Source organism: Gobio gobio (genome assembly GCF_949357685.1).
Source record: "Gobio gobio genome assembly, chromosome: 20".
In the NCBI taxonomy this organism is placed as follows: domain Eukaryota; kingdom Metazoa; phylum Chordata; class Actinopteri; order Cypriniformes; family Gobionidae; genus Gobio; species Gobio gobio.
The window spans coordinates 17,948,501-17,972,668 of record NC_137113.1 but is presented as its reverse complement, the minus strand read 5'-3'; the positions used below and the strand labels follow the sequence as shown (position 1 = coordinate 17,972,668).

Here is a 24,168-nt window from a genome sequence, read left to right as displayed (position 1 = left end):
GCTATATCTAGCATACAGTCTCCTCTCCACCTTTTAGTGCTAATTCTGATGCATCCTTACATAGAGCTCTTGTTCCTGTTATGTTTCAGTCTCCAAGGACACTGTCTCCCACCCCATCTGCTGAGGTTAGAGGCTATTTCATAATGCTTAGTCATTACAATAGAGCCTATAGTACATGTCGTTAAACCAAACGTTTAGTAATGTGAATGTGTATGATATTTTGAACCTTCCCATATGTTATGTTGTGTGTGCATGTATGCGGTAGGGTTGCTATGACATGAGGGAGCGCATCATTCAGAGATCCACCAGTCAGGGCTCCATCGGCTCTCCGGTCTACCACCGGCATAACTACATCCCCCCTCTATCCAAGTCGCCCCAGCACTTCCACAGACCAGGTGAGTCTGATCAAATGATCCAAATCCTCCCTCCATAGGATTCCAGCAGAGTGTATGGATCTCCTCGCCACATTTTGGCCTCGCATGGCCTTTTCTTGCTTTCCGTTTCCTCCTGAGCTTTATTCTTTCCTCCTCTGCTCATGTGTGCTCCTTCCACCCTCTTTTTTCCTTCGTTCTACTCCTCTGTTCCTCTTCCCTGAGCGGCTGGCAGGAATGCTGAAGCTCTGCTCCTCTTTGCGCTCCAGCAACAGCGACACGCGCCCTACCTCCCCCTTCCGACATCACTTCCTCCCCCATAACAAAGGTAAGGCCTCTCCAGCCCCGTTGCCCGACCTCTTCGCCACGTTCTCAGTTTCAGTATCGTTCCTGTAGATTCAAATCCACCTCCCTCCTCTGATTCAGGCCTGCTGAAATGTCATGAATGTGATGATTGATTTTGTTAGCTTGTGAAGCTGTGCTTTTGGCGGCTCTGTTTGAGAAATTCAGAAGTCTTGGACTTGAAATGTTTGAATGGCGCTGTTATGAGGTCAAGGGCTGCATTTGATCTGTAAATGCAACTGAAGCACATGTAATTGCGTGTTGCTAATGCACAGTTTACTAATCACATGCTCATGTATGTAATGTCCCTCTGTCCTCTCCACAGATTCTTTCTGCATAGGTATGTCTTGGCTTTGTGGCTGTTGTTGACTGTGTAGAGCAATTTGGTGCACGTGGCAGTTCAGATGCATGCTGGTCCGGTGTTTTTTGACTATTCAGAATTTGATTCATTTGATGGCTGTTAATTAGCCAACATATAAAGGTGCACTGTGTAAATTTTAGCAGCATCTAGTGGTGAGGGTGTGAATTGCAACCGTCCACCGCTCACCCCTCCCTTTCGAAACACATAGAAAAGCTACGGTGGCCGGCACAGGACAAGGATGTCGTCGTCTGAGACAGCAGAGAGTAGCTAGCGCTCTGTAGAGCAGTTTGTCCGTTTAGGGCTACTGTAGAAACATGGCGGCGCAAAATGGCCACATGTATGTAGATGTATTTAGGTAAAAATGGATCATTCTAAGGTAATACAAATATAACGGTACATTATGTAAGGTCTTTATACACCACTGAAAACATAGTTATGTATATTATATTGCATTTCTGTCAATAGATCCTTATAAATATTACACACTGCACCTTTAACCAAGTCACTGTGACTTCACTAATACTCTTACCCCCGATTTCACAGACAAGGCTTAAGCTAGTCCCAGACTAAAATGCATGTTTAAGCTATTTTAACTGGAAGCAACTTGCACTGACATATCTTAAAATATGCACACCAGGCACTTTTATAAAAGCCACTAGACTAAGGCCTAATCCTGGCTTAATCTAAGCCCTGTCTGTGAAACCAGGCCTTATACTAATAACTCTGTTCCAAAAACTAGTGAGCTGCCTTGCTGTTTACTCCCTACAGTAGGCAGCTGTCTTCTAAGGTGGAAAATGGAAATGGAACTTGTGTTTTAAAACACTGCACATAACCTGTAATTCGGCATAATTTAGTAATTATTATTATTATCATTGAGGATATACTTGATTGTCCTGAAAATAATATCATTATTTATTATAAAAATATATATTAGCCAAGTTGTTAGGTACATATCACCAAACTGTCAACTAAATTAAAAGAGCAACATAAGGAATTAGATAATTGCTAATGATAATTAAAATCAAAAGATGCTGTCACTGTGAACTAATATAAACAAAAAAAACAACACATTGTATTTGCATTAACTAACATTATTGCAAAGTGTTACCATTATTGTTATTATTTATTACTCTTTACAAGCATAAAAATACATAGCACACAGTATTGCAGAACATAGTCCATTTTGATTACTTTATTATTAAATCACTTCAGTATTCAGTAATACATTTGGAGTGCATTGTGGGCTTACCTTGAAAAACTGTCTATGTAGGCAGCCCACTATTTTTTGGAATGTGTATATGTCGCATGCTTACATTTGTTTCCTCATAGCCCTATCATCAGGATATTCAGTCATATTACCATCCGACACAATGGCTTCCTAACAGTGTGAATTGTATGTGTACCTTAGGACTGTGGTGGTGAATGATACCATTTTCATGATTGTAATGTATTTGCATGCTGCTTTCCAGAGCCATTCCTCTCTTTCCAATCTGTCTGTCCTTCAAAAGCTGTTCTCTTTCGTGGGGCCGACCCACACTGGTCCAATCCGTCTCTCTGTCACCTCTCTGTTGAAGCCCTTTTCTGTTTGTCCATCTTTCCGTCAGTGAAGATTTATTCCGGCATTATTCTTTCTTTCTTTTTTCTTGTTTTGTTCTTTTCTTTCTCCCGCTTATTCTGCTCTTCTTGTTTGGAGGCACTGAGCCATCCAGTGGCCGGAGTTCTCCCCTTTCCTCTCGGCCGGCCACCCCGACCCTCTCTCTGACCCCTAAACATTTCCACATCCCAGGTAGGAGCTGGAGCATCATCTCCCTGTTTTTCTTCTCTAGAGTTTTTCTGCTCTGTCTCTCTCCCTCCATTTTCTATCTCTTTCTCTCTCTCTCTCTCCCTCCTTTCTTTGACCCCCCATGAGGCATTAATGCTTTTTCTTATTTATTGTTTTTAATGGTAGATTTTGATGACCTCTTATGCTGAGTACATGTACTGCCACATATAATTCAGAAATTTTGGTCATACTTTATATGCATCGCTTTTCCCCAAATCATTATCATAACTGGTTGATTGGAGCATCATATTTGTGACTGAGGCTGCGTTAAGAAATGTTATTAAAACTCGATCTTTATTTTCTAATTTACAGACCAAGGCATTAACATGTATAGAAAACCACCAATCTACAAACAGCATGGTATGGTTGTTTTATCTATCTATCTATCTATCTATCTATCTATCTATCTATCTATCTATCTATCTATCTATCTATCTATCTATATATCTATCTATCTATCTATCTATCTATCTATCTATCTATCTATCTATCTATCTATCTATCTATCTATCTATCTATCTATCTATCTATCTATCTATCTATCTATCTATCTATCTATCTATCTATCTATCTAATCTATCTATCTATCTATCTATCTATCTATCTATCTATCTATCTAATCTAATCTAATCTAATCTATCGGTCTGTCCCGTAAATTTTTTTTGGTGACAGTCATTATGGTGTGCGCGCAAGCATGCTTTCTGACTATTATGTTTGTTATTTATATTTATTTGTTTATGTGTGTTGACTCCATCCGTCCATTAATATGTGGTTATGATGCTATGATCACATCCTATGTTCACATGTAAGTACCATTTGACATTATAAACTTTTTCTCATCTCCGAGACTTTCTTTTTCTTTCTTTATGGCTTCCTCACAACCAACTCGCCCACAACAAGAAACGAAAATACTTTCTTGTTTAACAGCCGCCGTAAATCTTTGATTCTGCCTTTTAACTGCATGGAGTTATAGCCTGCCAGATCCCATAACAAATTCACTGACACCTCAGATGACTCTGCTTTGGTCTCTTATCTTGCATACTCTGTAAATCTACACATCAAGCTAGTTTCAGTAAACTGAACGGCACCTTTTGAACAGTTGTACTTGTGCCATTTACTAGTTTCAAAATACAGTTTATACACTATATTGCCAAAAGTAATGGGACACCCCCCCAAATCATTGAATGCAGGTGTTCCAATCACTTCCATGGCCACAGGTGTATAAAATCAACCACCTAGGCATGCAGACGCTTCCACAAACATTTGTGAAAGAATGGGTCGCTCTCAGGAGCTCAGTGAATTCAAGCGTACCGTGATAGGTTGCCACCTGTGCAATAAGTCCATTGGTGAAATTTCCTCACTACTAATAGTCCATGGTCAACTGTTAGTGGTATTATAACAAAGTGAAGCAATTGGGAACAACAGCAACTCAGCCACGAAGTGGTAGGCTATGTAAAATCACAGAGCGGGGTCAGCGCATGCTGAGGCGGACAGTGCGCAGAAGTCGGCAACTTTTTGTAGAGTCAATAGCTACAGACCTCAGATTAGCTCAAGAACCGTGCGTAGAGAGCTTCATGGAATGGGTTTCCATGACCGAGCAGCTGCATCCAAGCCTTACATCATCAAGTGCAATGCAAAGCGTCAGATGCAGTGGTGTAAAGCACACCACCACTGGACTCTAGAGCAGTGGAGATGTGTTCTCTGGAGTGACCAATCACGCTTCCCTGTCTGGCAATCCGATAGACGAGTCTGGGTTTGGCGGTTGCCAGGAGAACGGTACTTGCCTGACGGCATTGTGCCAAGTGTAAAGTTAGGTGGAGGGGGGTATTATGATGTGGGGTTGTTTTTCATGGGTTGGGCTTGAAAGGAACTCTTAATGCTTCAGCATTACAGCAAGACATTTTGGACAATTTCATGCTCCCAACTTTGTGGGAACAGTTTGGGGATGGCCCCTTCCTGTTCCAACATGACTATGCACCAGTGCACAAATCAAGGTCCATAAACACATGGATGAGCGAGTTTGTTGTGGAGGAACTTGACCGGCCTGCACAGAGTCCTGACCTCAACCGATAGAACACCTTTGGGATGAATTAGAGCAGAGACTGTGAGCCAGGCCTTCTTGTCCAACATGAGTACCTGACCTCACAAATGCGCTTCTAGAAGAATGGTCAAAAATTCCCATAAACACACTCATAGAAGAGCTGAAGCTGTTATTGCTGCAAAAGGTGGGCCAACTCCATATTAAACCCTACGGATAAAGAATGGGATGTCATTAAAATTCATGTGCACGTAAAGGCAGGTGTCCCAAAACTTTTGGCAATATAGTGTATATATACATTCCCTGCTTGCCTAATATTATAAAAAAAATCTATACATTTGCAAACAGTAGCATGTGTGCTGTATCCACTTTATACAGTCCTTTATAAGATGCAGTACTGGCCATTGACATTCAAAGCATTTGATACTGTCTCTGAATTGGTGTTTTACTAAAAATATATCTCATTTTTTTTAATAATATTTAAATTATATGTTTACAAATCCTGAAATGTCATGCTTTGAACTGATTGTCCAGCACTGCACTTTTTAAAAGCCTATGAGAGGCAGTCACTGATAGTGCAGTTCCCCCAAAATACCGATTCAGATTCAGCTGCCCTGGCAGCCCAAAGCAAGTCTGCTGATGACATCATCAAATCATCCAAGTTCCCTGCTGCCTACGCCCCTCGGCCAGACGAAACCGCAAAGATCGAGACCGACTACTGGCCGTGTCCGCCATCCCTCGCTGCTTTAGGTACGGTCCTGCTGCTGGCTCCTCCAGGCCTAACGGCACATATAAAACCCTGCAGTAACCAAAAACTAATGGAAGCCTTTTGTGAATTAAATGATGCTCTCGAAACAATGTGTATTGAGAACTATTGGATTGCTGCTGGTAAACATAGCCTGTTATTTCCATCTGACTACCCCTAAACCCAGTTGTGATGGTACTAAATCCGTAGAACGCTAAAGATGGTTTTACAGACAATACATCCAATACATTTCCGATCAAAAAATCATTACACCAATCAATCAGATCACGTTTTTTGTTCTTTTTATCATGATTTGTTTTTATATTATGATTTATTTATTTAACTCATGTTGTCATTTTTGTTCCATTGCTTGGTTTCCATGCGTATAACTGAATTCAAAGGTTCCGTTTGAAGGTCACCATGGGTACAATGGCAATTTTGCAATCATCTCAGTATTTTTTCTTTCTCTCTTTTTGGTTTTATTTGAAAATCCTTTCCTGGTCCTGGACATACAGGCTCAGATGGGAGGAGTCGGTCACGGGACGAAGAAGAGGACGAGCACCTGAAACGCAGACATCTTCAGGAGGAACATCTCAGCAAGGTCAGGAGCTTATTAATAATTATATACTGCTCATGTCATTTTTTGGTCAAAGCAACCATTTAAATAGATATAAAGTATGTGCCAAATTATGCTCCATTGCACAGCATTACAGTATTTATACACAGTCTGCATTGTTTTGTTGTGCAAAATCAATGAAATAATTACGCAGACACGCCTAATTTGCATGTTTGCACTGAAAAAATAGATATACCAATACCATAATTTAAAGAACACAATAATTCAGCACCTGGTTGAGCAGAATTAGGGGTGTTTACACTGCAAAAAAATTATCTTACTTTTCATAAGTATTTTTTTACTTGTTTTCCAGTGCTAATATCTTTTTACTTGATTCAAAATGACTTATATTAAGTCTTGTATTTAACTGCAGATCCAGTCTGGACTTGGGAAGCTCATTCTGAAGGAGGAGATGGAAAAGGAGATGAACAGAGAGAAATACGTACGAAGTGTGGCCGCCCAGCGCTTTGACTCCCAGTACGCTAACTGTACCACAGGTATAATGCCACATCACTTTGAAAGCAAGCACAACATTTAAAGCTTTACTCTGGTATTAGTATACAAAAGTATTCTGTCCTCTGCTGTAGACTCCCAAACCGTTAAAACATCATCTCTGCCTGGATACGGACGAAATGGCCTCCATCGGGTAAGTCTCAACCATTCATCAGTTATTTACCTTTATTTAATAAATGGAGGCTGCATTGATCTGAAAATCCAAGGCAGTTAAAACAGCAATATTGTGTTTTTTATTTAAAAATGTAATTTATTCCTGTGGTGGCAAAGCTAAATTTTCAGCATCATTACTCCAGGCCAGCCTCCCCTGGCCAGAGGAGAACTGGCACCCCGACTGAGCCTGGTTTCTCCCAAGGTTTATTTTTCTCCATCATGCCACCTGATGGACGTTTGTTTCTTGCCACTGTCGCCTTTGGTTTGGCTTGCTCAGTTGGGGGACACTAAATTTTCAACTAAATATTCAAATACATTTTTCAACTAAATTACTGATTTGCCCGCATTGTCACTATATGATAATTGAAATGAGCTATTTTCCTGTTTAACACTGTGAAGCTACTTACAAACAATCTGCATTATACAAAGCGCTATATAAATAAAGGTGACTTGACAGTGTCACATGATCCTTTAGAGATTTTTCTAATATGCTGATTTGATGCTCAAGAAACAGTTCTATTATTATCATTATATGATATTCATTATTATCAATGATGAAAACAGTGTATGCTGCTTAATATTTTTGTAGAAACCATGCAATACTACAATTCAAAAGTTAGAAGAAAAAAAATATTAATTAATACTTTTATTCAGCAAGGATGCATTAAACTGATCAAAAGTTACAGTAAAGACATTTATTGTCACAATCACCATTGAGAGTGCCCTGTGAGTACCACCAAAGGTACTCATTATTTGCACCTGTGTCTCATTTACCTCATTACCTCAGCCTATATACCAAGTTCACTCTGTCATTCATTGCGAAGTCTTGTTTTGTTCACACTGCATTTCTGAGCGTTTTTCCCTGGTTTCTTTTCTCTTGGTTTTGGATTTCTTGCCTGTTCTGTGGATTACCCGTTTGCCTGTCTCTCCTGTCTTGTTTGCCTGATTGGACTGATTACTAGTGATGGGCAGACAGAGGCTTCGTGAAGCACTGAAGCAGTTGAAGCAAATGTTTCATATTGTTTCGAAGCTTCGAATCAATCTGACACCCGTCTCTACGGCGCCATCTAGTGGTCATTTCCATGTGTTGATCTGAAATACCTTGACAATGATCCATGTAAAAAAAATTGTTTTTAACATCTGTCTGACAACTACATGATCTTGGTTTTGTAACCTGTAGCCTCGTCATTGTAAAGAACTATATATATTTTGTTTGTTATACAAAATGAACATTAATAAAATAAATAAAGCCACAATGTGTCACATTTGTCACAAAACATTTTTATTCAAAAATATGAATTGCTCTGCTGTTGAAGGACTCAGCTGACTTCTTTTTTTACATATAATTTCTCCAGCCTTTGAAAAAATCCTCTCACGAGGGACACTTGTTGCTGGCATCCACAAATATTTTTGGATGATGTAAATACATGGATGATGTATTGTTGCAGAAGGCTAGCTGCCTATCACAATACACACATCTCACTTTATTTGGTGCTTCCAAATGGAAATGCTCCCACACCACAGATGTACGGCATCTCTTGCGTGCAGCCTCCATTTTTATATATTCTATTAATATATCTATCTATATATCACCTATGAATCTATATCTATATAATTCTATATATCTAACTTACCGTATGCTGTGCTATCTATCTGTCACTATCTAACTTAGCCTATATGAATGTGTCACTATATCTATACTATATGTCACTGTCTATACCTATCAGTCAATATATCTAATTTAAATCTAGCCTAAATATAACTAACCAAAGCGCACTATAAATCTCACTGCTATCACAAAATCACTGCTATCACAAAATGACTCTCCTCTCACAAAAACCCACGAGGTGAAGATGGATTTACTTCACTTTTAAACTGTGGTGAATTAGGTTCATACAGATGTGTGACTGTGTGTGGCTTGTTCCCGCCCCCTTTAATCAACGCAGTTTCGGAAGGCGCCACCTGATGAAACACTTTGAAGCTTCATTTAGCCATAGTCACGTGACACGGGTGTTTCGAATCACAGTTCGGAGCAGTGTTTCGAAACATCTGCGCTTCGGGATCTCGGCAAAGCCCCGAAACGTCTGTTTCGCGTCTGCCATCCCTACTGATTACCTGTTATGACCTATTGCCGGTTTGTTGACTACGAGCTTGGATTACCCTTTAAAATAAAGCTGCATTTGTATCCTCAACCTTCTGTCTCAGAGGAGTACGTTACAGAAGACTTTGCCTTGAATGACAGGGTGAACAGGCTAGATATTGGCAGAGGTAATGAGGAAAATGGAACACAGGTGTAAACAATAAGTGATGATTAGTCCGGGCAAAGGGTTATGGGAAATGTAGTCTTTGATGGAATGACAGTCCGATGTAGTGTGCCCTCTGGTGGTAATAAGGGGCACTCTCACTGGTGAATCGTGACATTTATAATGTTACTAAAGATTTATATTTCAAGTAAATGCTGTTCATTGAACTTTCTACCAAAGAAAAATGTATCACGGTTTGCATAAAAATATCAGTGTTTTCAACGCTGATAATAAAACATTATTAATAATTGATAGTACACTGAACAAAATGATATGTTTTTGCCCCCATTTTTCATGAGCTGAACTCAAAGATCTAAGACGTTTTCTATGTACTCAAAAGGCCTATTTCTCTCAAATATTGTTCACAAATCTGTCTAAATCTGTGTTAGTGAGCACTTCTCCTTTGCCGAGATAATCCATCCACCTCACAGGTGTGGCATATCAAGATGCTGATTAGACTGTATGATTATTGCACAGGTGTCATTTTTAAGAAATATGTGTGAAATATCAGTGAATTATTTCTGCAACCCCAAACCCCATTTTTGGAACACTTGTGCATGTAGAATAAATTAGGTCAGATCGACCAGTGTAACATAAAATAAAAAAGTTTCTTTTGTCTCTCCTTCCAGCCCCAGTCTACAGAACTCTCTCAGTATAACAGTTATGGGGACGTGTGCGGAGGACAAAGAGGTAAAATGCAAAGTTTCTAATTCTGAAAATACATCTAACAACTGAAAGAAGCTATTCTAATAATATAGTAACATTTGTGGATTTTGTCTCTTTCTGATTCCTACAGATTTCAAGGTATGTGATTGACATGCAGTGTTTACTGAGCATGTGCATCAGCAGTCATGAACATATGGAAGTCAAATCATGCTACATGTAACCGGAATGGCACTCATGCCCTCATTGCTATGCTTGTGTCTGAGTTTGAGCCATGGCCATGGGGAAAGACAAGAGCACAGTCAAGGGTTTGATACCTTAAAAGTCCACCCCACCCACCCTTAAGAACACGTCACATGGATAGTTGAGTTTCCACCTCCCCCGAGAGAACTTGATACAGAGCAATAGCTGTTAGGAATTAGATCCAGACTATTTCCCAAGGTTCTGAATTCTTGAACACAGTTTCTGCTTTCTTTTCTTATCATTCGCATCACGTGTATGTGTTCTGTTCTATAGCCCACCCAAGATGCCCAAGATTCCATTACAAGAATGGACAGGGGAATGTCTATGCCTAATATGTTGGAATATAAAGCAAGTATCCCAAATATTTTCAAATAATTATGTTTCTCTTCTCTCTTCCATCTCTAAATGCTCCTCTGTGTTTAATAAATAATCACCCCCTCTCCCCAAATTTCCCCAGAAAGATTATTTATCAGCCAGGAGGACAGTTATTTTGGCTCATCTTCACAGGCGATGGTCAGCGCGTACTTGCATATCTTCTAGCGCTATTAAATGATGTCATCACATGACATGCTCTGTTTAAGCAATGCATAATTTTGAGATCGTTCAATCATGTTGAACTCAACTGGTTCTCATTAAAGAGGCTTCACAGTTGCATATGGTAATATTTTGTTAAAGTGGTTTCTGTAGTTACCCAGAAGCCTGATTCTCTTAGGACCAAACTAATAGTTACTGGCAAGATGAAATAAATTAGAACTTAACTGGCTTTCCCAGCAGTGTAAGAAACAATAACTGGCATGATTGTAGACTGTTAACTGTCCGTAGGAGTGCTAGCATTAACAGCATTATAATTGTTTCCTGTACATATAATTTGCAAAGCCCAGTGACCATAGCTACCCATTCATTTCTGTGAATTTCAGAAAAATTCAACAGATTTAGCTTCTTTTTTTTTTTGGTAAAAGAAAAACAACCCAAAGTGTGTTTGTTTTTTGCACTTCACGTAGAAAAAAAAATCTCTATATTACTCCCTATCCCACTGCACTTCTATCTTATATTGAGAAAAACACAGACTTTCTGCTTTTGGAAATACATTGCTCACACTCTCTCACTCACAAGGCTCATTGCATGCTCTGCCCCACTCTCTCACTTACACCGTGTGCTGCAGTGTTGTATTTTGGCAAGAGTTGGTGTTTGTGTACCCTATTAGAATGTAATGACCGTGCATTATTCCCTCAACCATTTGCTTTCAGCGATTCATTGTGTTTGGCAAATGCCTCGCATAGCATTCTCCATAACAACACAATCCCTCCTTTTGTAAAGGTGTACCCATATGAAATGCTCACTGTCGCCAACAGAGGGCGTACTAAGCTCACGAAGGATGTGGACAGGACGAGATTGGAGGTAAATAGCACCAGATATCTTCCCTGTATGGAAACTGTATGAAGAATGTGCATTTTTCGTATTTTGTGACCTATATCTGAGGAAAGTAAATTGCTGCGTTTTCAAATAAAAATGCATTCATTTGTTCTGTAGAATAAAATAATAACAATAATATATATTTAAATAATAACAACTTATTATTATTATTACATACTCAGATACTTATTAAATAATAATAAATGAAATATTAATAAATAAAAAAGAAATAATATATATTAAAAATAATCATTAGTAATAATAGTTTTGAATAATCATTATAAATTATACTGCATTTTTTTGAATTATTAAAATGTAATGATTTATTTAGTATTATCACATTCAGAATGCCTTCATTTGTTCTGTAGAATAAAATAATAATATACTGATATAATAATACAACTTATTATTATTATTATATACTCAAATACTTATTTAATAATCATAAATGAAATATTAATAAATAAAAATAAGAAATAATATATAATAAAAATATAATTAGTAATAGAAGTTTTGAATAATTATTATTCAAAATGCATTTATTTGTTCTTTAGAATAAAATAATAACAATAATAATATTTAGATAATAATACAACGTATTATCAAATACTCAAATATGTATTACATAATCTTAATGTAATTAATTAATAAATAAAAATATATAATACAAAATAATAATTATTAGTAGTAGTTTTGTATAACCATTATTATTATCAATAAATAATAATAATTTAATTACACTTTATTTTTTAATGCATTAATTTGCTCTGTAGAATAAAATAAATAACATTAATAGTACAACTTATTAAATAATCAAATACTTATTAAACAATGAATGAAATGTTCACAAATAAGAATAATATATAATGAAAATAATAATTAGTAGTAGTTGTTTTGAATTTGTATTAGGCCTATTATTATTATTCAAAATAATAGCCTATACTTTATTTATTTTTTAATTATTAAAATGTAGGGCTAATGATTTTATTTTTTATTTAATATTATTGTCATCATCATTGTATAGACATATTGTTTTTTATTCTTTTCTTTTTTTTCCCCTCCTTAGCTGATCACATGTCTGATGACTTATAATTCTCCAATATTTTTCTCTCCTCATTTATATCCAGCGCCACTTGGCTCCAGAGACATTCTTTGACATTTTTGGGATGGAGATCCACGAGTTTGACAGACTTCCTCTTTGGAAGCGCAACGACATGAAGAAGAAAGCCAAGCTCTTCTAACTAGCAGATTGTGCATGTTTTAATTTATCAGTCACTCATATGATGTATTAGAGCTATAGTCCTCTGATTTACTTTTCCTTTATTATTATTATTGTTTGCATTCAATTACAAGCACAAAAAAGTTTTATTTTGCTTCAAAAAGACCACTTTTTATTTCCCCAAATAGATATCTTTATCTTTAAATGAGTGAGTGTAATATGAACAAAATGCGGTGCGCGTGACCCCTAGATGCGAACGCAGGAGCTGATGGTGTGCCTGCGCTCATTAAAACTGCCTCCAGGACCAGAGAGATTTATCCTCCTCCCTCCTGGCCCTCTCGTAAAACAGGACTATAATTTTTTTGATGGGAAACCGGGGCTGTCAGCAGGGATCGCCCTCTAAACAGGCCGTTAAGGTGGTGGCGTTGTTGGGATCCCTGGAGCCCCCCTGCTGCTGCGGGCCTAACGAGACCTTTGAAGTGCGTTAAAAGCGGGAAGTGAGAGCTACTGAAGATCCTCCACCTGCGGAGCCGAGGTTCTGGAAAGCATTAGAAACTCAAATCCGCGTCCTCTCCCACCAGCACTCTGCCGCCTCATCACAACCCTGAAACAAAATCCTACATGTAACGTTAAAGTAGCAAGCATGTTCTCACCTTAACCAAAGCCCATAACAGCTCCTGAGATAGATAAGTTCGTTATCAAAAATATTTTTGTCTGATAGAAAGAAGAGGCGGTGGTGTTTATTATTACTTGTAAAATTAAAATTAAATTCCTTTTATTATTTTTTTAAAACTATTATTGAATTTCACCACTAGAGGTCAGGCGTGGGAAGATAACAAACATCGACCCGCTCTGAAACGGCCTCCTTTGAAACAGACAATCCGTTTGTTTTGACTACCGATTTTTTCTGCAATATTTAACAGTATTTTATTTTTAATAAAGCAAGAAAAGCCTTTGAAATGACTGCCTCGGGGGTGTTTCAATACTGCCACTGTGTTGACGTGGGATTGTCGGAGCTGTAGCCATAGCATTTGTGCCAGGTGTAGACTCGATATCAGGGCCGTATCTCTGTCGTTATTGCTGCCGAATAATGCTGTTCCCATAGACACTGTCTCGGCTTGCAGATGTATTATGGGCCGCCGTTGGCTATTATTCCCGGCAGTTTCCTGTGTTACTAGCAGGGTTAATGACAGAGAACTAGGACATATTACAGCATTGTGCTTTTATAGTAGGCCTATCATCACAAAACATACTATAACAAGTGTGATTACTAGAAACAGACTGGCTATGTCACTTTAAAACAGAATGAAGAGTTGGTTTTGATACCCCCTACTGTGTACCTCACCCCTTTTCTGTCTTTTTTGAGGGAAAGATTTGATGAAAATGGTGTAAGCTCTGCTGAGTAATAAAACTCTGCTTCAGAACATGTTGTCTTATGTAATTATTACTGTGTGGTGTGCTTTACATGAAATACAAGCCCCTGTGCCATAAGAGGGCCGTTACAAGTGGGAGGTCCGCCTGTTGAGTCACTTGGAAATCCCTGGGTGCTTTCCTTCATGTTCTCTGCCTGATAAATGTACTCGGTGGTATGACCTCTTTTTCCCAAAACGTTCTCCTCCCACAGAGAGTCCAATTCAAAACAAGCCATGGCACTGTTACTCTACAAGCTCTGAATTGTAGAATAGAAGTAGCCCATTTGAGGAAGAGAATGGCTCTGCATCCGAATATGCCTGTATAGACTAGTTGGTGGGAAAAAAAAACATGTTTACTATGTGACCGTAGTATGTCGGAATTCATAGTAGGCCTATTCATAAAGCAGTAGGTGAAAAGTAACCAGATCTACTACTAGGCCTACATCCGGCAAGATTCTGAAGTGCGCATTCGATGGCCACTTTACTATCCCATGAGGCCACGGGAGAAGATTCAGCAAATTACAACATGGAGGCAGATGTAGCTAGCTTTGTAAGCTTGTGCTTAGTTAATAATAATAAGGTGTAATAATAACAATGCTTATAGTTTTCTTTTGATAAATGTTCAGAGCAAAGTCTATCAATTTTAACCTGTTCAATTTACAAAACTTCCTTATGTCCAACTTGTACAAATAAGTTGTTCATTTTAACCTTTATTATAGTAAATTTGACATTGTACATCATATTTATCCAAATGAAACGATATTTAATAGATTTCGCAATTCACCCTTAGCTGGGAGTTTGACTGACAGATGACCAAACATAACTCTGAATCCGTCATTTTGTCTGACAAACAAAACAGACAGGATGTCGTTGGACTTGAACTTGAAAAATGGTGTGTATCAATGTCTTTCTGTGGTTAAAACAACATGCCTTCTGATATTCATTCATGTTTATGTCGTGCTGTAACTAGTAGAGCTGGGGTGCGTTTCCCAAAACCATAGTTGCTAACCTGTTAGCAACTTAGGTCGTTGGCAATGGGAAATTGCATTGCAACCACCAAAGTTGCTAACTTAGTTAGCAACTATGGTTTTGGAAAACGCACCCCTGATCGGTTCACACACCGCTTTAACTGACTCATTAAAGAGTCATAAAACGGTATTTCTTGTTAAATTTCTTTAAAAATTACAACATTTGAAAGCTGAGACTTTGTTTCATACCAAAAGTAACCTGGGCTGCGTTTCTCAAAAGCATTGTAAGCCAAGTTGATTGTAGAGACCATTGGTGCCAATGGTGATCTACTAAGGCTTACGATGTTTTTGAGAAACACTGGCCTGCTCTGTTTTGTCTGTCGGCGCATTAGTGATGTATTTTTTAATGAGTGAGAACACGAGTAAGCGTGAGAGTCCATTGCTTGTTGAACGTAGCAACAGCAACTAAGGGGTTGGAGGTGTCTTTGCAAAGGGTCAATTGAATTGAATCGTGAAATTTGTGTCATGTTCGACAGACTGACACAGACCCACCAGTAGAAAAAGGTATGAATGGAGGTATTTGAGCAAGAAGATGAGTTATTATTTGTGTTCCTGGTCACCCATACCATACCATGCAGTCACCCTCCTGCAAATTAGAAACAGGAAAAAAAGCTTTTTTCCATGTTCGACAGACTGTGACATGGATCCACCAGTACCAAAAGATACACACACATACAAAAAGTTCCCATCCTGTGGAGCTCATTATAATGCTTGGTTAGATTTGCTTTTTAGGACGCCTATTCATGATTTCCTCTGCTGATATTTGGTTCTGGCTACTCATGCCTGGTTTGTGTTTTGACATCGTGTCTCCGTCTCACTGTAGTATCCACTGAGTATTTAGGATGGTTATACCGGTCTTGGATTTCAGACCCCACAAGTCCTGTCAGGATGTCCAGAGCTGAATCTGACGAAAATGTGGTGGTAATTACAGCGGCTTTGCCACAATACGTGCCACCCTGAATGTTCTCGACAGATCGTTCTCACACCAGAAACCTGTTTTTTCTTGCATGAGCTAAACTGAACCTGATCGCTCGACGTAGGAGTGGCAGAATAATATTATTTCATGACATAACGCTCTCCTCTTGAGGATCCATGGGAGCGCAGAACCGAGTTTGATCAGGTGCCTTGCTTTCCCTGACTGTGTGAAAAGCTACACTGACTTGCCAAGGTGGGTTATTGTCAACAGTCAGCAAGACAGCACAGTAGGTCAGAACTTCAGAAGAACATGAATATGAAGTGTTCAGACCAGGTATTCAATCTTCTATCCTTTTATCCGCCTACCGGTCAGTTATTGTGTTCAGTGATGGATGGCATCTCAGCGCCCCATTGCTCTGACTGATTTACTTGGCACATCCCAAGCACCTCTTTGTGTACAAAGATTGTAATGGTGTTTTGTGAGTGTATCTGTCTATGTGTGTAACATGGGAAAGGTCTTTGAATCAAAAGACCCCAGTGCTCGGATGGGGCTGAATCAGTGACCCCTGCTCTCTGATTCACGGCTGTGGAATGTTCTTTGTGCTTCGACCAGTAGCAGCCAGGAGGATCTGCCAATGTCTGAACCCACGCCATCCAGCTGATACACAGCATCCAAACAGTTCAACCCTTTTCAGGCATTTGAGCGGCATTCCAGATTCTTCATAAATCTGTTACCTGTTCTAAGAGGCTTTGAACTTGAATCTGAATCTTGGAATCTATACAAAAGCATATTCACATTGCTCCTTTATGCTCCGTGAGCATGAACAATATGACGCTTATTTTTTTCCTTTACAAACAAACCTTTGGGAAGCAGACCACCCTCTGTCAGGCCCCCATCCCACGCACGCCTCACAGACAGTTTTTCATTCACACATCCACCTCTAAAGCCACAGGATCAGCTGAGTCTGAATACCGACTGGAAACCTGTTAGATTAAGGCAGTTTATATAGGGTTCCTCATACTGACTCAGTTAGAGGGGATTACCATGTTGCTCAGAGATGAGTAACCACTATTGCTTAAAAAAATTCTCGTATCAGGCTTTGATATTGAAAATGGTCCCTTAATGCACAACATTAATGTGTTTTCCATCAATTGCAGATTTAAATCCATCCAAAATTAAAGCGGTTTCAAAACAGTGACTGTTGTGTGTCATTTCACCAGCATTACCAGATGGAATTACAAGGAAACGTCTAAGGTAGATAAAAAATATGATAAATAAAGTAAGTTAAGTTACTTTGAATGTGGCATTGTTGTTGGTGCCAAACAGGCTGGTGTGAGCATTTCAGAAACTGCTGATCTACTGGAATTTCCGCACACAACCATCTCTAGGGTTTACATAGAAGGGTCCGAAAAAGAGAAAATATCCAATGATCGGCATTCTGTGGGGGAAAATTCCTTGTGGATATCAGACGTCAAAGCAGAATAATTCAGTAATTCAAATAACCACTTGTTACAAGCGAGGTCTGCAGAAGAGCATCTCTGAACACACAATACTTCAAACCTTGAAGCAGATGGGCTACAGCAGCAGAAGACCACACCGGGTGCTACTCCTGTCAGCTAAGAACAGGAAACTGAGGCTACAGTTCACACAGCCCCGCCAAAATTGGACAATAGAAGATTTGAAAAACATTGGCTGGTCGAATGAATCTTGATTTCTTCTGCGACATTCAGAATTTGGCGTAAACAACATGAAAGTATGGATCAGTCCTGCCTTGTAATCAATGGTTCAGGCTAGTGGTGGTGGTGTGGGGGAGATTTTCTTGTCACACATGGGCCGTTTAGTTAGACTGGGCGATTTGATTTTGCCCTGCAACTCAGTCAGGAAACCTGTACATTAATTTCTACTGCTTCTGTTACACTTTTGCGGGAACCAATCACAGACTGTCTCATCCACCTGGCACGCTATTGGCGGGTTTAACACGCGATGGGTCGTTGCCCGTTGATCACACCTCTTGTGGTCTGATTGGTTGAAGGACTATCCAATTGCATACAGAGTCATTTGAATTATGCTCGTTTATCACGCCTCTTGTGGTCTGATTGGTTGAAGGACTATCCAATTGCGTACAGAGTCATTTAATTTATGCTCGTTTATCACGCCTCTTGTGCAGTAGAAAATACATCGCAGACTCCCCAGACCAATGTTCAATCTTAAATTGAGCTTTGTCTGGTGATAGCCAGACAACCTTTTATTACCAATTGACAGTTCGCAAAGACCCGCCCCCTTTTAGTTACTGTTGCTATGTCCGACAAGCGTTGGCGTTCTCACACCACACACATGTTCTCACGTATAGAAAACACAAAGAGGATACTGATAAGTTACTTTTGATATTAAACAAAGTCGCAACTTTAAAATCTTGTCTTTTTTTAAGAAATGTAAACCACAAATAGCGTTTGTGGCTCTTTGATGTGCCGTGATCGCTGTAGCGCCTCAGTTAAAGCTGCTCGTGAACCGATCATCTCTTCCTTCTAGTTCATTGATAAGCATCAAATTAACATGAATGAACACTAAAATAAATATTGTTTCAACCGCGGAAAGACGTCAGTAAGCACCGTCTTTCAAGTTCAAGTCCACCAACATTAATCTGCTAACTCTCCTGACTGCTTTGTCGGACAAACCGGCAGATTTGACGACGTGATTGGTCAGATCGCCTGTCAATCAAACTCACGGCGAAGGGTGAATTGAGCATTGTTTAAATGCCACAGCCTACTTGAGTATTGTTGCTGACCGTGTTTATCCCTTTGTGACCACAGTGTACCCATCTTCTGATGGCTACTTCAAGCAGGCTAACACGTTGTGTCACAAAGTTCAAATGACCTCAAATGGCTTCCTCGGTCACCAGATCTCAATCCAATAGAGCATCTTGGGGATGTGGTGGAATGGGAGATTCGGCGGACAAATCTCCAGCAACTGCGTGATGCTATCATGTCAATATGGACCAATATCTCTGAGGAATGTTTCCAGCATCTTTTTGAATTTATGCCATGAAGGCATTTCTGAAGGCAAAACGGGGTCCGGCCCAGTACTAGCAGAGTGGAAATATCAAAAGAACACTTAATTGAAATATAATTTTTCTTTAGAACTTTTGAACATTTAAGGTATCGCTGCTGAATAAAAGGATTAATTTAGTTAAATCTTATACTGACCAGTAGTGTATAAATAATTGTTTGTGTATAGGAAATGAACATGCTCTGTAAACATCACTTTATTACATTAAAAGGAAACTTAGTTCTACCTCTGACCTACTTACATGCTGAGAAAACAAGCATATTACAAATTATGATTTATATGCTAATCCCCTAGTTCACAAAAAGGCCTTTACAGGGAAGTCTAGAGATGGAAAGTTCTTGCAACCCCTTGGGGTTTAGTGGAGGGGTCAGCTTCTCAGAGCATGTGACTCCCATTCACCGACAGGAAAGGGTTCTCACACTCGTTGACCAATTGACACAAACATATGATGATGTTCCTGATGGACTGGCCTGTATAATTGTCCTTATCTACAGCAAACAAGTTTGTTTGGTCAGTAAATATTCCTGTCAGGTTCTCTTGTAATACACTGTGGCGGACCCCTAACCTGTCCTGTCCGCTTAACCCGTTTAGTTATGTTCTTAATGTGCACCCAACGGGAGGGACAGGAATCAAATAAAACCTCACTCCCCACAAGTGTGCTAAAGTTAAGGTGAGTTTGAAAATCACTTTGATTAGATTAAGATAAAATCAGATTATTAATATAATAGTCCAATTATTACCTTAAAATGTGATCATTTTGTAACATCAACACATAAACAGTGTAAGAAGTTCAGCAGATATTAATTAATCTTGGGTCTTGTTAGCATGTAAATAAGCATATATTGGGGGACAGAATGTAATAATTTAAGAATGAGCCTTTGAAAAACACATATCTGTTGACTTTTAATGTGAATATTTGTACAGTCCTGGTCACCAAGAAGGCCAAACAAGCCCTCTAAACAGCTGTTTGTTCAAGAAACAATATATTTTTGTTTTGTCATGTATCAGTAATGTATAATTTTGCAATTGTAATCCAGATTACATTATACATCATGAGCTTTTAACATATTTGTTTTATCTTAATTGTTCAAAGTAAACTGGTCATTTAGTTCAATAAGTAATCTAATCTTGGGTAGCTAGTGTAGCTGAAGTGGAGAATGCTTTGAGCATGTAGGGCTAATTGAAATCACATGTAGTCCTAATGTCCCCTAATGTAGGGGTTTTCAAATTGGGGCCACAAAGGATTGCTTGGAAAAGTTTAGAGGAAAAAATGATTAAAAAAGTAAAATAAACAAATAAGATTAACTAAATATTTTCCAAATAATATAGGCTATTACAAATGTTTATCATGTTTATTGTAGCTACACATTGAGTCTTCATACTTGAATTTAACTGTCTTTACATTTTAGGATGACCATATTTTATTTAGATCATATAAGGTCACATCTAAGAGATTGAAACCCCCAGTCCTTATTATGCCTAGTAGGGGAGAGTGGGGTAAGATGAGCCATTTGTTTTACTTATGTGGTGCTCAAGATAAGATAAAATAAGGCAGAAGTAAGCTACAATGAAAGTATCTAAAGTAATTTTAGGATGTTTTCTATCATTTTAAATGACCAGAATACATTTATGACAAAGGGTTCTAAAGTATGGCTTTTTATTAAAAAAAAAGTGTTCCAGGTTAGGGGTAAGTTGCACCATCTGGGTGTAAACGGACCATCTAATTGAATCTGAATACAACCTATGTGAAATTGTAAAGATAATTTACCTCTTTTAAGAACACCTTCAATAATCACATTTCCTTTTACAGATGGTCATGTTTCTTTTCTTAAAGCTAACTTAAACAACATAAAACCAACCAAATGAAGTTGAAATTTAAATATCTTGAAATTAATATGTTCTTAATATGTTTGCATTTCTGAAACAATATGTTGAACACCAAAGTTGTAGCCTTCCCAAAAACAGCCTAAACAGAGTTTGAGCTAAATTAAATACAAATTTAATACAACCCCAAATCAGAAAAAGTTGGGACAGTATGGAAAACGCAAATAAATAACAAAAAGAAGTGATTTCTAAATTTACTTTGACTTGTATTTCATTGCAGACAATATGAACACGAAATATTTCATGTTTTGTCTGGTCAACTTCATGTCATTTGTAAATATGCATCCTTTCCTGTCATTCAGACCTGCAACACATTTTAAAAAAAGTTGGGACAGGAGCAATTTAGGGCTAGTAATGAGGTACAATTTTTAAATAATGATGTGATTTGAAACAGGTGATGTCAACAGGTGATTGTAATTATGATTTGGTACAAAAGCAGCATCCAAGAAAGGTCTAATCCTTTAGGAGCAAAGATGGACCGAGGATCGCCAGTTTGCCAACAAATACGTGAGAAAATTATTGAAATGTTTAAAAACAATGTTCCTCAAAGAAAGATAGGAAGAGATTTGGATATTTCACATTCAACAGTGCATAACATAATTCAAAGATTCAAGGAATCTGGAGGAATTTCAGTGTGTAAAGGACAAGGGTGCAAGCCTAAGCTGAACAACCGTGATCTCCGATCCCTCAGGCGGCACTGCATCAAGAATCGTCATTCATCTATAAGCGATATCACCACATGGGCTCAGGACTACTTTTGGCAAACCTTTGTCAAGTACCACAATACGTAGTTACATCCACAAATGCCAGTTAAAACTGTACTTTGCCAAAAGGAAGCCCTATGTTAACAGTGTCCAGAAGCGCCGTCGACTTCTCTGGGCTCGGAGGCATCTGGGATGGACCATCACACAGTGGAAACGTGTACTGTGGTCAGATGAATTAGTATTTGAGGTATTTTTAGGGAGGAATGGACGCCGTGTGCTCCGGACCAAAGAAGAAAAGGATCATCCAGACTGTTACCAGCAACAAGTCCAAAAGCCAGGGTCTGTCATGGTATGGGGTTGTGTCAGTGCCCTTGGCAAAGGTAACTTGCACTTCTGTGAAGGCACCATTAATGCTGAAAAGTACATAGAGATTTTGGAGCATAATATACTGCCTTCAAGAAGACATCTTTTCCAGGGACGTCCATGCATATTTCAACAAGACAATGCAAAACCACATTCTGCACACATTACAAAGTCCTGGCTGCGGAGGAAGAGGGTACGGGTATTTGACTGGCCTGCCTGCAGTCCCGACCTGTCTCCAATAGAGAATGTGTGGCGCATTTTGAAGCGCAAAATGCGACAACGAAGACCCCGTACTGTTGCCCACCTTAAGACTTGTTTGCAGGAAGAATGGGACAAAATTACACCTGAAACACTTCATCACTTGGTGTCTTCAGTCCCTAAACGTCTTTTAAGTGTTGTGAAAAGGAATGGCAACATTACAAAGTGGTAAATGCTTTACTGTCCCAACTTTTTTTGAATTGTGTTGCAGGTCTGAATGACAGGAAAGGATGCATATTTACAAATGACATGAAGTTGACCAGACAAAACATGAAATATTTTGTGTTCATATTGTCTGCAATGAAATACAAGTCAAAGTAAATTTAGAAATCACTTCTTTTTTTTTTATTTGCGTTTTCCATACTGTCCCAACTTTTTCTGATTTGGGGTTGTAAAATAAAAACTGAATTAGAATGAATGAATGAATGAATGTCATTGAAACTAATAAACAGTTTAGCATGGTAGTTTTTCTGCAATATTGAGCATGTTAGGCCATTAGGGACTAGGTAGAAAGATATATGATTAAGCATCTTATGGGTCTTATCAGAGAAGGATTTGGTGTGCTTGTACATTGTTCCTATCAAATAAACTGAAACTAAATTTTTTTAAGAATGTATTTTATGTTTATTAGGGCATCCATAGCGTAGATTCCAAAAAGGTGCTTCAATTTTTCCATCATCGTTAAAGGGTTATTTCACCCAAAAATGAAAATTAGCCCATGATTTACTCACCCTCAAGTCATCCAAGGTGTATATGACATTCTTCTTTCAGACGAATAAAATCGGAGTTATATTACAAAAGTCCAGGCTAATCCAAGCATTAGAATTGCAATAATAGTTGCTCTGTTTTTGAAGTCCATAAAAAGTGCACCTGTCCATCAAATAACTTGCTCCACGCGGCTCCGGGGTGTTAATAAAGGCCTTCTGAAGCGAATCGATGTGTTTGTGTAAGAAAAATATTCTTATTTAAAACTTTATAAAGTAAACTTTCGGCCGACCGCCTTCCGTGTTCAATTTATGGAAAAAGTGTTGAAAGGTCCTCTGCCGATCGAAAGACTAACGCGACCAGGTAGGCCTGTCATGACGTCACGTACGCATCTTGAGTTTCACTTTCAACATTCAACACTTTTCCACAGAAGGCGGTCGGCCGAAAGTTTACTTTATAAAGTTTTATATATGGATATTTTTCTTACACAAACGCATTTGCTTCAGAAGGCTTTTATTAACACCCCGGAGCCGCGTGGAGCAGTTATTTGACAGACAGATGCATTTTTTATGGACTTCAAAAACAGAGCAACTATTACTGCAATTCTAATGCTTGGATTAGCCTGGACTTTTGTAATATAACTCCGATTTTATTCGTCTGAAAGAAGAATGTCATATACACCTCGAATGACTTGAGGGTGAGTAAATCATGGGCTAATTTTCATTTTTGGGTGAACTATCCCTTTAAGGTGAGCAATATGCTAACACCAATGACCCCCCCCCCCCCCCCCCCCCCCACTATAAACAGGCCGTGAAACACGTTTGTCTAGCTAGCACGTTTACATAACAAACAATAAAAGCTTAGGTTTTTAGGTTTTGGGAACAAATGGAGTTCAACTCATGTGATATTATAGCTAATAAGCTAGCATACTGCATTGGCTACGCATGCATGTGATCATGGGATCGTGCTCGGCCAATAGTGAGCCAGCATTTTGCCGCGCTGAACTTTTTGAATAGCCCAACAAGTGAAT

At 38.7% G+C, this 24,168-nt stretch overlaps 1 protein-coding gene across 3 annotated transcripts in view; it reads left to right on the top strand.

Moving 5' to 3' along the window:
* ablim1b (actin binding LIM protein 1b) overlaps positions 1 to 14,225 on the top strand; it is a 109,356-nt gene extending 95,131 nt beyond the window's left edge. The window contains exons 15-28 of one of the 3 annotated variants that reach the window (XM_079846033.1): positions 90 to 125; positions 266 to 395; positions 607 to 699; positions 1,039 to 1,053; positions 2,768 to 2,860; positions 3,209 to 3,256; positions 5,538 to 5,684; positions 6,195 to 6,280; positions 6,669 to 6,792; positions 6,883 to 6,941; positions 9,894 to 9,954; positions 10,061 to 10,518; positions 11,488 to 11,568; positions 12,711 to 14,225. In XM_079846033.1, the coding sequence (XP_079702159.1) occupies positions 90 to 125; positions 266 to 395; positions 607 to 699; positions 1,039 to 1,053; positions 2,768 to 2,860; positions 3,209 to 3,256; positions 5,538 to 5,684; positions 6,195 to 6,280; positions 6,669 to 6,792; positions 6,883 to 6,941; positions 9,894 to 9,954; positions 10,061 to 10,080 (912 nt within the window). In that variant the 3' untranslated portion in view covers positions 10,081 to 10,518; positions 11,488 to 11,568; positions 12,711 to 14,225. Of the gene's footprint in view, positions 1 to 89; positions 126 to 265; positions 396 to 606; positions 700 to 1,038; positions 1,054 to 2,767; positions 2,861 to 3,208; positions 3,257 to 5,537; positions 5,685 to 6,194; positions 6,281 to 6,668; positions 6,793 to 6,882; positions 6,942 to 9,893; positions 9,967 to 10,060; positions 10,519 to 11,487; positions 11,569 to 12,710 lie in introns of all 3 variants that reach the window. The other 2 variants (XM_079846034.1, XM_079846035.1) reach the window with 2 other exon arrangements.
* Positions 14,226 to 24,168: the final 9,943 nt, after the last annotated feature.